Source organism: Equus przewalskii, chromosome 13, assembly GCF_037783145.1.
Source record: "Equus przewalskii isolate Varuska chromosome 13, EquPr2, whole genome shotgun sequence".
Lineage (NCBI taxonomy): Eukaryota > Metazoa > Chordata > Mammalia > Perissodactyla > Equidae > Equus > Equus przewalskii.
In genome coordinates this window covers 12,507,863-12,521,027 of record NC_091843.1, presented here as the reverse complement: position 1 = coordinate 12,521,027, position 13,165 = coordinate 12,507,863, and the positions used below count along the sequence as shown (strand labels likewise).

The 13,165-nt window shown below is 37.7% G+C and overlaps 1 protein-coding gene across 5 annotated transcripts in view; it reads left to right on the top strand.

Annotated features, from left to right (window-relative positions):
- The window catches only part of TENM2 (teneurin transmembrane protein 2), a 1,162,025-nt gene that overhangs the window by 343,239 nt on the left and 805,621 nt on the right, over positions 1 to 13,165 (top strand). For all 5 annotated transcript variants that reach the window (XM_070569063.1, XM_070569066.1, XM_070569065.1 and 2 more), the window contains one exon: positions 5,200 to 5,475. In XM_070569063.1, the coding sequence (XP_070425164.1) occupies positions 5,200 to 5,475 (276 nt within the window). The remainder of the gene's footprint in view (positions 1 to 5,199; positions 5,476 to 13,165) is intronic.

The following is a 13,165-nucleotide window of genomic DNA, read 5'->3' as shown; positions in this document are numbered from 1 at the left end:
GGAAGGACCCCTCATTACAGTAGACTTTATTTTGGGCTTGTTTTGTCTGCTTCCATTGGTATTTCCAATTTGCAGCTTTCTCTAGCACCATGTCTGGGATATATGAGGGAAAAAAACCACCCAGGAAACTCAATATTATGTCCTTCTTCAGGCCCCAGGACCCTAATAGGCCTGTTTTCTCCTCGATCAGTCATCTTCTCAAATTCTAGACTCTCTTCATGTGGTTTTTATGTGTACTGTCTAGGATTTTCAGCTGTACCATATTCAGATTAGCGCCATATTGCTTTTTGTTGTCAGTGACTAATTAATGACAAACATTGATATAGTGGTTGATATAAGAAGAGAAACTTGTAGTAAGTGGGTGGGGGTTAATTTTATAAATGATCACTGGTGACTATTTTCATGTTATAGCAAGGTTTGCTTCCCTGTAAAATTTCTTCTCTTAAATTCAGAGGACTCACATAGTAAACATTTAGATAAGAAAATTTTCCGTATTGTACCCCCCCATTACTACAGTTAACTTTTATCTTCCTGCCCTCATAGTAGAAAATCTGTTCAAACGCTGACATTTTCAGTGCTATTTGTATTCCCTGGTATTACCATGACATGATAATTCTGACTTAGCGACATATGTGCTTCTCCTATTTAAAGGTTATTTCAAAGTGTGAGAAGTTGGTTAAATACTTAGAAAATAAAGCCATGATCACAATGTGCTGACATATCCTTCCTTAGAATTGCGTCCCCAAATAAAATTAGTGGTCAAAGGACAACAGTTGATATCTGTTGCAAAATTTCTCTCTAAAAAGTTTTGGAAAGGATTTGGGTTATACATTGAGGTTATGGTCAAGAAAAAGATAAAGCAAAAGGAGCTTATTAAGAGAATTATTTTTATAGACTTGTGTTTCACTATTCTGATCACCTAAGTTTTTAGATAATAATCATCTCTCCCAATGCCTTAAATTATACTAAAATTTCCTGATGCAAATATCATAGATTTTGTGTAATCATTCTTCTATGAAAATATTGAGTCGCTTTGATAAAATCCAGTGGGACCACACTGGGCAGGTTATTAGCAGCAGCCATAGAACACATGCCTGAGATGAAATGACTTTGATACATCGTCCACATCTGCTTTAATCAGTGGTATCAGGGAAGGTGGAGGCAGATAATGGGTAAACCTGTGTTCCATGCATCCTGAAGTAATGTGCCTCTTTTTATCCTTCTGCACAGTAGTAAGGAAGGAATTAAAGTGGTGACTGCTTTCCGCTAGAAACCTTCTCTTGAAGAATCACACAATGACTAGTCTCTCTCTTCCATTCAAAGTTGCCTTTGAGCTTACTAAAGGTATAACCATACATTATGAATTAGAGCAAAATCAGTCTTCTACCAATAAGCAAAGTAAGTGTGAAATAGTAAGCTGACGTGATGTTAAAACTCCCCCATACTATTTACATGCTGAGCAGAAGGGTATAACATGAGGGCTTCATTGTGTAAGACGAACTACGTGAAAAACGTTTGTCTGAGATAAATTCATATAGAGGAATGTTTGAGAAGATGGGTATGGTAAGAGCCAACTCGAGGGGGCATGGTAACTTCTTCATGGAGCAGCTCCCAGCCCCTCAACGTGGTGAGCCTACCAGTAGATGAACCGCCAGGGAGCGAGCTGCGAAAAGATGAAGACTTGGACCGCTAGATGACCTTTCGTGGCTCCTTGTCCTTTTCCTGTATAGTATTTATCACTGTGTAGATTGTGCTTTGTTTATGTGATTCTTTGCTTAATGTCTCTTTCCCAATTAGACTGTAAATGTCACGGACTGTATTTGTATAACGCTCACTGTTGTTGTATCCCCGATGCCTAGCACAGCACTAGAAACAATAAATATTTGTTGAGCGATTTAATAAATGATAGACCAACTTTTGCTTTCTACTCTGTAGATGGCTCTCCGGCTTCAAACGTTAAGCCAGCAAAATTGGGAAAGGCTTGGTCCAGAATCTGGCTCAGGTACTTAGAATGAGGTTCCTATTCTTTGACTTATTGAGGACAGAAAAGTACTAAAGTAAGAATTGTGGGGAACAGGTAGCATTAGGGAGATGTGGTCCTATATGAAGATGAAGATGAGGAGTTTAGATGGTAATATTTTTGAGGAAATAATTCTATTTGTACAGGACAATTTGCCTCTCTATAAGTCAGTGTGAACTTACTCATATACCTTTTCCTGGTGAATTCAGTACAGTGCCTCCAATTTTCTTTACAGTGTTGCTCATTTGCGGCTTGGGGGCTATAAGCTTGATGTTGAAACTCTTGAACTGGGCTTTTTTCTTTTATATCATTTGTGGCTACCTAAAGAATTTATGCAAATTTTACCTGATCCATGATGATCTCAAGTTTGTTTTAACAGAAAAATAATATTTTAATTTCTTATCGTCAAGTAAATGTGATAACCAAGGAAGAAGATAACCAAAGAAGGGGCACTATATTTATTCCGCAGCTTCCCACGCCCTAGGCTGACTGCCCATCACTCCTCGTACCCAGATTGAAAAGCACCTGGGATGCTCTGAAACTGAGGCTTCCTTTCCTCACACAGATGTTTGTCTTCTCCTGAGGAGGTCTTTGAAGCCAGTTCCAGATAATGAGGTGTGGGAAAACCATCAGAAAAGTTGCCTTAATACATACATCTTCCATTTCAAATAGAATCATAAAGCTAAAAATTCCCACAGGTGGAATAAAAACATGTGTTTTATTTTGGGTTGTTTTCATTTGTTGTAGGAAAAGGAAGCAATATATTTCATGACTATCTAGAATGAACATGAGCTCTAAAGACGAGATGAGAGAATGCTAATATTAAAGGACTTTTTCCAATTACTTAAGAATGAGAAGAGCAACAAGAAAGAAAAGAATCATAATATCAGACATATGTGAGCTCAATAACTTTAGTTTTATAGACTATCGAAACTAAAATATACATTTTAGTGTACAATTATGAAACAATTCCTAATTATGAAGGATGCAACTTGGAACAGAGTACACTGGTCAGAGAATATCAGACAGCATGATAAGCTGTGCATAGGAAATAAATAACAGACTTAGAACTGTGCTGGGGCCAGCCTGGTGGCATAGTGGTTAAGTTCGTGCACTCTGCTTCAGCGGCCTGGGGTTCACCAGTTCGGATCCTGGGCACAGACCTACACACTGCTCATCAGGCCATGCTGTGGTGGCGTCCCACATAGGAGAACTAGAAGGACTTACAACTAGGGTATACAACTATGTACTGGGGCTTTGGGGAGAGAAAAAAAAAAGGAAGATTGGCTAATCTTCCTAAAAAAAAAAAATCTGTGCTTATGGCAGTGAGGACTTCTCTCTTCCCCACATACGTAGTAAGAAATCACCCCATGCTCACAGGAATTCTCCTTGGGTTAGCTCTCCAATGACTACGTTTCACTCTGCAGAGACAATTATATACAGAATTGGGTTTGATTCCATTTACACAGCCAAATAAGGTTCAACGTGCAGTGAAGAAAGGAGAGTAAAACCTCAGAATAAAAATACCTGTGTCTGTTACAAAGTAAAGTCACACCAGGTCAATGTAAACAGTTGTTTGATGCTTTTAAAATAAAGCCTTGGAAATGATATCATGTATGTGAACCATCATAGAGTGTTAAGTTAGATCAGGATTTTGGATAAGAGAATGGCCCTATTATAATCAGTATGCATAGAGTGAGTCAACCCAGGGCTTGGGGGTTATTTGTAAGGTTTTCTTCACTTTGGGCATAAAAGTGCATTTCTTTGTTGCATTTTTCGTTGTCCATAAATGGCTTAAAGATAAAAGAATCAGTTTTATATGTCAATAAGTAGAGTGCCCAGATGTAACCTTGGACACAGTATTTAACCTCTTTGTAAAGTGGTCATCATTTACGCTGCTGCACTATTATGAGATTTAAATGAGATAAAGGCTAGAAGATGCCTGGCCTCATGCCCGATACATGGTAACATTTCCGTGTTCGATAAATACCTATTCTCTTCTTCTTCCCATCAAACTCAGTGCCCACCCCTGCACATCCCAAAAGCACACACATTCATTTCCACTGGTGAAACCTACCTGTGGTTTTAAATTGTGTTAACGAAGAGAAATGGTTTGATATCATTTAAAAACAAAAGGCCTGACTTCATCCATAGGATGCTGATTTAAGTAACACATTACACATACTCATTTAAAAAAAAATACTTTGGGGGTTGGCCTGGTGGTGCAGTGGTTAAGTTTGCGCACTCTGCTTCTGTGGCCCAGGATTCACGGGTTCAGGTCCCGGGCACAGACCCACACACTGCTCATTTTGTATGTGGTGTTATCCCACATACAAAATAGAGGAAGATTGGCACACATGTTAGCTCAGCAACAATCTTCCTCAAGCAAACAGAGGAGAATTGGCAATAGATGTTAGCTCAAGGCCAATCTTCTTCACCAAAAAAAATAAAGTTATATATTATCACGTATAAGACACTCAGTGATTCTGAGAGGAATTTAAGAAATTAATACCCAGATTTTACAGATAAGAAAACTGGGGCTCAAGGAGTCAGAGAATTTCCACAATGAGATTTACCAGAGGGAAGCTAGGACTGATACCCAGGTCTCCTGGCCACCACTCACATTTATTGGAGGATTAAGCTTCTTTGACATGAAGACAGACTGCTCAAGAATCAGATCCAGGTTTTGCTACAATCTAGATGTGTGACCTTGGGTAAGTCACTTAAATTCTCTGTTCCTTAGTTTCCTCATTTACAAAATGATTACAATAACGTTATCATCTTCATAAAGTTGTAAAATTTTGAAATATAAAAGTTGCAAAATAAGAGATGCCTGGAGCATAGTAAATGCTTGGTTTATGTTAGCTTTTATTATAAATACAGTGCTTTTTCAGCTACATGGTGCTACCTAGACAACAATAAATGCTTAAAATTTTTTGAAATAAAAATCTGAGCATTCTGTCCTAGGATTGAAATTAATCTTAGATGTTTACTTTTTTTTGCTCTCAAATTTACCCCAGTGGCCTAAATACTCTTGCCCAAGACCCATTCCTGTATACCATGGCAATCTGGCGTATTTTTTGGATGGCAAATGTGTCTGTCTGCTTTCCGTAGGAATAGATTTTAACTTTGTAAAGCATTTCACAAATCTTAACTGGTCTCTGTTGCTGTCACCCTAGGAACTAACTTCACACTTGCTGAACTGGGAATCTGTGAGCCCTCCCCGCACCGAAGCGGCTACTGTTCCGACATGGGGATCCTACACCAGGGCTACTCTCTGAGCACAGGGTCTGACGCCGACTCCGACACAGAGGGAGGGATGTCTCCAGAACACGCCATCAGACTGTGGGGGAGAGGGATGAAATCCAGACGCAGTTCCGGCCTGTCCAGTCGTGAAAACTCGGCCCTAACCCTGACTGATTCTGACAACGAAAATAAGTCAGATGAGGAGAACGGTAGGCCTGCTTCTGAAATACCTTTGAATGTTCTAGGCACGCACAATGCGGGACTTGGGGTGGTTTGTTTTGTAATAAAGAGGCACATGAAACCATTCATTTTCTTTTAAATCGACCTTGTCTACCCAGTCTGAGCTGGGGGAAAATAAACTGGCGAACCTCAAGCACACAAGAAATGAGGAGAGAATTTTAAAATCTCATTGTGATAACGCAGTCTTCAGGTACAGTCGGTTGGTCTTATTAGCAAGTAAATTACATTGCAAAAGAGGAAACTTGATAAACTATGACCTATTCCTAGAAAATGTCCTCTCTCCACAAGTTTCTAGGTCTTTGTATTGATTTCCCCTTCCCAGTAAATGGCAACCTGGGTTATTTTTTTTCATGAAGATCTCTTAAGAATCCTACCTTATCTTAGACTTTCATTTCCAGGCGGCAATGCCTCATATCCGTATTGAAGATCAAACTTGGAGCAGATGCTCTGGAGTTTAATAATGACAAATAGGAAGAGACTTGTCTTCAAAAAAGTATTCTCTTATGTTTACTTTTCTCCTTGGTACCTATGTAGGTTAATGGCTTCCCACATCTTCTATCACGAATCACTATTGCTTATCCATCAGCTTTGTAGATGGCTTTTAATGAAACTTTGAAAATTAAATGTTTCCGATCATTAAGCAGTAAATATAGGGAAGCCTAAGCAAGTCATTAAAGAGATAAGGTGCTTATTTGTGGATTTCTTAGCGACTCAGAACCGTGTTTAGTCAAAAACATTTTTTAAAAGATAAATTGCATTGGGTACCGTTGATTTATGAAGAAAACATCAAATGCGATGTGGTTTGCTATGAATATATTGTGCCTTCGCTAAGAGAATTACCATTAAAATGTTTACAAATAGATCAGTTAAGAATGTTTATATAAAATGTTATAAACTTCTACGAGAGCTGCTTTAAATATTTTCTTGCATTTAAAAAAAGGAAAAGAAATTTGCAGGTGGACAGCTCGTTGTGAACGCAAAAGCATAGCTAAATATCATTTACTCTCAAAATTATGTTGAAAATACATTATTTCCTGGGTAAGTCGCATGTATTCCAAAAGATGTCACTTTGTTGCATTTAAATTTGTGTCTAATTCTGAAATAACTTTTTCGACAGTGGGGACAAGGGGATGTGTCACTTACGTCTGCATTTGTGTAGCTAATCAAGGTGTACTCTCAAGGAAAAATCTACACTTGACTCCTTTCGAACTTTAACAAAATTCTGACACTTGACACATTCAATGCTCTATCCTATCAAGGTGCTTACTTGATAGGAAATTACTTTTGGACGTTTTCATAAAGGCATACATTGACTCCATTTATTGATGCACTTTTTCAACTTCAACGTGCATCAGATACTATTTAAATGGAAGCAGTTTGACTGCCTAATAAATAAAATCACTTGTAATCCAAGAACTTATGGCACATTTTAAACAAATTATTTTAGCAAATTTTCCCTGGTTGGTATTCTCACTGGTCTTATGAGAACCACCTATACAGAATTATGTATACAAATGTATAGATTCTACACCTTTTCTTTTTTAAGCTATATACATCTTAAAAATCCAACTTATAAGGAGAGGTTTCCAGTGAAGCAACAGGAGCAAAAAATGCTTGCCTTGAATTTACCCAGAACTGTTATGGATGGGCGAACTTTATAATTAATGATGTATTTGGTAGACGAATATTAGTCTCCTTTTTCCAGTATTATTTGAAACATCGTATTTGAACAGTGTTCTCCTTGGGGGAGTCTGTATAAATCCCCGTGTACCGATAGGAAATAAACCTTTAGATACAGTGCCTCAACTTTTTTTCCTGTAATACTGGTTATAATGCCATCAGAATCACATAAAGAAAAATGTACTAAGTACTAAGCAACTCTTTTGTGCCTGTGTGAGGCAGAACACGAAGGGGATACTGAAGCCAGAGTGCAAGCTTAGGTGATAGATGATTGTTTAAAAATGTACAGATAGATTGTGTTTCCTTTTCTCTTTTTTAAATTTTTCAGTATTTCACTTATTCAAAAGATGTACATAATGCATGTTCTGTTCTTAATTTGGGGCCAGAAATAAAAAGAAGAAATTTTACACATCTTGTCATAAACTCGTCAAGCAAATAAAAAGTGAAGGGCAGCTACTCTGCAGGCCGAGGTATTAACTTCAGTAAACTTCTTGCTCTTTCTCTTTGACAAATTCTGTTTAGCTCACACAAAAATCAATGCGTTTTCACATCACCGATTCTATGAAGTTTGGGGATGTATTATCATATAGATTGACAGTTGCCCCACTGGTTCCACACCACAGCATGGACACTTACAAAGCCATCGTTAATTTCTCACACTTGTACCCCAGAATGGCTTCCTCCGTAATGAACACTCTACCCTTCAGAGCCAAATCAATAACCTTTCAGGTATGCCTCTCCTGAAGAGGAAGTAACAAGAATCTGTACTTTGAGAAAGGAGCTCTCCAATTCCATTTTAGATTTTAAGGATGTGTGGTCATAAAATGAATCTTTTCTTTGGATGCCATATATTTTTATTTCATTTTAGTGGTGGGATCTTGGGGTACATAGATTTTCACAATGAAAGATTTTAAAATCACCCTTATAAAAATTCCTAGTGTGGTTCTGCGAACTATAGTTAAAGTGAAGACAGATCTCAAAAACCAACTTCTCTTTCTATAGTGTGAAACATGTATCCAACCTTCAGACTCATGTAATAAAATCCCTGACTGCCAACAGTTCTTTCTGTATGCTGCTGTGACAAAAATGACCTACTAGTAACTTGAAAGTCCCTTCACACTGAACACGCAGATAAATGTCTTCTTCTCGTGTGTGTGTGTGTGTGTGTGTATAGACACTTCAGAGTTATCACTGCTCACAGCTCTGTGTCTTACACTTGCTGTATAGCCACAAAATTAACATTGTGCTGGCTTGGCTTGCTTTAAATAGATAAAACACTCAGGTTGAGGTTATTTCATCAGGGTCTTTATCTGTAAGTTAGTGATGGCTTGGTTAGAAATGGCAGTGAGAGTTGAGAACAACTAGGCCAAGTCTTTGCTGCTGTGGAATTTGACTGCATCTATAGAAAGGGCTTTCCCAGTGACTTTAAATTAGAATTATTCCTTTTTTGGGTAATAAATGCCCCACTTAAAGTGTGTCCTTTCTCAAACCCTTTGTATCATCTGAGTTATGTAGAAAATGAGGCAGTCACTAATACACAAAAATAACTAATTGCCTCCTTAAAAATGCAGAACAGCATACGCTGTAAAAAATCTGGTCTAAGTACTCTTGACTCCCTTAGGCGATTTCTTCACCTTGGGGACTTAAAAATATCCTTGATTTTCCTTTTTTTTTTTCCCAGCATAATTCCAGTTTCAGTTATTTTATTGGAAATCCAGAAAGAAAAAAGACAAAAAAAATAAGCGTGGCTGTAGGATAGGGAGCCAGAAATTACAGAAAACGAAATCTGGCTTTGGTTAAAGCTTTAAGAAAATTATCTTTCCCTTCCCCTCTCTGTTTCCACCCAACGTAAATAAGGACAATGTTCATTTTCATCTCTTGTCAATTGGGAAATTTATAATTCTCATAATGTACTTTGAGGTTGAAAATATAAATGTCGGGTTAATTCCATTGCATTTCGCAAAATGCATTTATAAAACAAGCTGGCGCTCGGCACATAATGGATTTGTGTAAAGTATGTTTGTGGAACACAGATTCTATTAGATTGTGAGTCCTCTTGGCAGAGGTCTGCAGTGTTCCTGTCTCCTCCGGAGGGCTTGAACACACCGGGTACAGACTGCATGTTAATTGAGACATGAGGCATGAACTCTGAGGGGAGAAAGGATTTTCCTTAGGACCAGGGACAATGTCTGTAGGTTGTTACCACCAACCACGTGGCATCCATTTGTCATGTGAGGTGACTTTCTTAAGTCTTCTCCCTTTCTCTTCAAAAAGTGACTCCTCAGTAAGTGTTACATTAGAATGCCCCGTAAGTAAACACATCCAAGCTCTGCTAGTGGGTTTCTATATCTGCCCCACTCTATTACTCTTACACACTCTTAAATTTATTTTATGTTTTATACTCCACTTTACTTCTTTCTTCTCCCCCATCCCATATATAAAAATTACAGAGAATGCCTGGAACAGATATAAAACCTTACAATTATAGTTAAGGGCTCATAATTTTGTTCTTAAAGTTGGGAATGAGAATAGTGAAAGTGGTAGCAACAAAAATCACACACTATTATTTGACTGTACTTTGACATAGATATGGGGATGATTTTTTTCCAGCCAAATTTTGCAGCAAAAACTTCCATGAAACCTAAAGAAAATACTGTCTCAAGGCCTTAAACACAAAATAAAAAACATGAAAGAAAATAAAACAAACGTTAAAGCCATTTTGATGACAATTATTTCAAGTTTTGTTTTCCAAGAATTATTTTTTTATACTTGCAAGTTTGAAAGAGCAGCATTTATAAAGAAGAATGTGAAATGAGTTTTCACGGATTGACAAAAATAAAAGACATGAGAAGAAAATGTCACAGGTTTTCGGTCTTGTCTATTCCTAAAGGAAAGGATGACTTGATTTTAATAATTCTGGTTCAATTCCCTAGAATTTGCCATATTAGAGTTCATATGCTCTTAATTTACCAAGAGTTTGTTAATGAGAGTCTTACATATATGACTGTCACAATGCTGAGATGCAGCTGATAATATCAAACTAGAGGCAAAATTTAGGAACATCACATTGTCACATGGCTTGTAACCAAGAAGGGAAAGGACTGCTGTTTTGCAGACAGACCTGTATAAGACTCTAGAGGTTGAGATGTTTGGCAAATTAAGCAAAGCTTAGATTTCTTTAAAGTAGAACGGAGAACATGAAGGAATGTAAGAGTATGTGCCTGATTTTAGTACTGCATGTTCCAGATTATAAACTTTAGTGGCATGGTTCTTCGTTATTTATATATTTCTTTCTCTCCTTCGGTGGTTTCTTTCATGTTTGTTAATGCTCCCCGGGGCTATCAAGCGATAGCTCCTTTCAATAAATACAATAAATAAAATGAAGCGCTAAGCCTTACTTTTGGCAAGGGCAGCCTGATCATTACACGTGTAATCTCCGGGCCCTGGGGGAGACATTGGGCTTGGTGGATAATCATTTGGTTTTAAGCTGCTGTGTTCCTGGTTTCTGTACTTTCACTTCAGTTAAGTAGCAAAGGCAGGAAACGCGTGAGAGGCGAAATGTTTTTGCCAGTTCACGAATGGGAGCCTTCTTCAGTCAGAAAACTCTGAACTTTTTTGCTTATTGTTTAGTCACTTTTTAGGTTAGTTGTTGTTTGTCAAGGATCAAATTAAATTAAATTTTGAGGTGAGATGTAATCAAGTATTAAGGCCATAAATAAAATGAATTAAAGCTCAGAAAGTTGATAGTATAAATTTTCTACAGACAACTGAATCAGGATGAACATGCACAGAAAATAATATCAAACTAAAAAGGGTTTGACACTTGCGTATGAGAAGTAATGAGATGCTTCAATTACTCATTCTGAGCCTGGGATACAGTGAGTGGAAGGAGAAAATTGCAAGTACTAGATTTGTAAACAGGATAAAAATTGCAGATACATGGGTATTATGTGGAAATGCTTATGCCTAAAGGTAAAATTGTTACTTGTGATTTAATGTTGAGTATTATTTAGTGCTAGCTAAAAGGGCTGCCTGGGAAATTGTCCTTCCTGGTTTCCCAAAACTCATTTGAGGAATGTTAAAGGAGTGAAAGGCGGAGATAGGAGATTCACAGAAGAGTTATTAGCAACAGAGGTTAGGAACTGTAGTCCGTGAGCTGTTTTATTTGGTCCGAGTAGTGTTTAAAAAGTTTTACATTACTAACAAACATTTTAAAAGTGGGAAATGTCTTATTAGAAATCTTTACTTTTGGTTTCTCTCAAAATATACAAGGCCCAGTAGCACTTGTCCACGTTTCCCTCTGGACAAACCGAGATAGTAGCAATAACCATAGCAGTTCTAGATGGGTCCATGTCTTCTGGTTCACCTGCCCTCTCTCCATTCTGTTCCTCTTATTTAAGGTCTGGCTTAGCCTTCATAAGCACTCCACTTACCCATCTTGACCTATGTGCAAACTTTAGGGAAACCAGAGATAATAAAAATGGTAGAAAGAAAGCTGGAAACCAGCAATTTTGGCTTAATTTAACATGTGTTTAGTGTGGTGATGTTCCCGCTTTTTTGTAAGTTTGACTCATCTGTAAAATGGGTTGAATTTTTCTATACTAAATTTCTAAAATGGTGTTAAGATGTTCAGGTAAAATTAAATCAAAGGAAAATCGGTTTAATTTGGAAATTAATAATGTAGTTGTGTGTTTGTGGAAGGGGATGGTAAATGGGCGATATGCCCTCCCCATCTTCTGAAGTAGATGCCCTGAAGTACTGGAAAATTAAAGTCAGAATCTTTGATTTTAATGCATGTGCTTCAAGCTACTTTAATGTAAAAGGATCTAGGTGGAGTTTTAAGAAATAGATGGAGGGAAAACCTACTTTAAAAACTTTAGCTACTTCAGCTGATTGAGGAAAACCCCAGGGCTTTTCGGGAGGAAGCCATTTAAAGAGGAGGAAAATGACTTTGTACTAATTATGTTCAGTTTTGATCGGGCAAGTGGTTTATGGAGTCTGTTACAATGAAGTGGAAGACAATAAAGTGAAGGCTGGAAGGGAAAAACGCAGTGATATACACAGACCTCCAGCACCCCAAGAGAGAAAGACTTGGAGCAGTGTTGGATAATGCTGAGCTGGGAACAAGTGAGAGTCAGAGACAGTGCTCCAAACTAAGAAATGTTCCTCTGCAAGTGAGTAAGCAGGATACCCAAGTATTATTCAGGGATGGCTTTCATTCACAGCGCAATATACTCCCAGTTGTCTTAGCATCCTAAAGATATTTGTGAAGGAGAAAAAATAATTGAAATACAAGCATGTTTACTAATGGAAGGGGCTGAAATGTTTGAGTTGGCATTCTTTGGAACCTCCATTCATGGAGGTTTATACTGGCCTGAGGAGAATAAAAACGATTGACCCTAGAGCAATATTCTGCTTGTGTTAAACATAAAAACTTACATGGAGAAAGCTAGGCACAAGAGGAGGTTTGGGAAATATTTCTTTGTAGTGCATTTTATGCAAGAAATACACCATCACATATTCACTGATCCAAAGGGGTCTTTGAAATGAATTTTAAAACAAGAAAAAGAAAATTGGTATTTGGAAGGTAATGCACATTGGTTAAATATGCATATTTTCATACACACATATGTGATGTTCTGTTTTATTTAGCATTGACGAAGAGTAGTTAAGTAATCTTGGATGAGGAGATAATTTGGCGGATCCTTGTTATTTTATTTCTGAAAAGATTTGATGAGTGGCTGCTGGGTGCTCAGCGTTATTCAAAGCCATTGTGTGCATCTCTTTGTACATGTGTGTCTGTGTTGTGTGTGCATGGTAGTTCAGTCGGGAGGAGGGTATTATTGAGAGAGATAGACATCAAGAAATAGAAATTGATCAAATTCCAGGGATATGGTAACGAAGGCCGTATATGAATACGCCAGCATGGGTACCTGGACATTTTGTAGTATCTGATTTGGTGAGGAAGCTGATTACTTT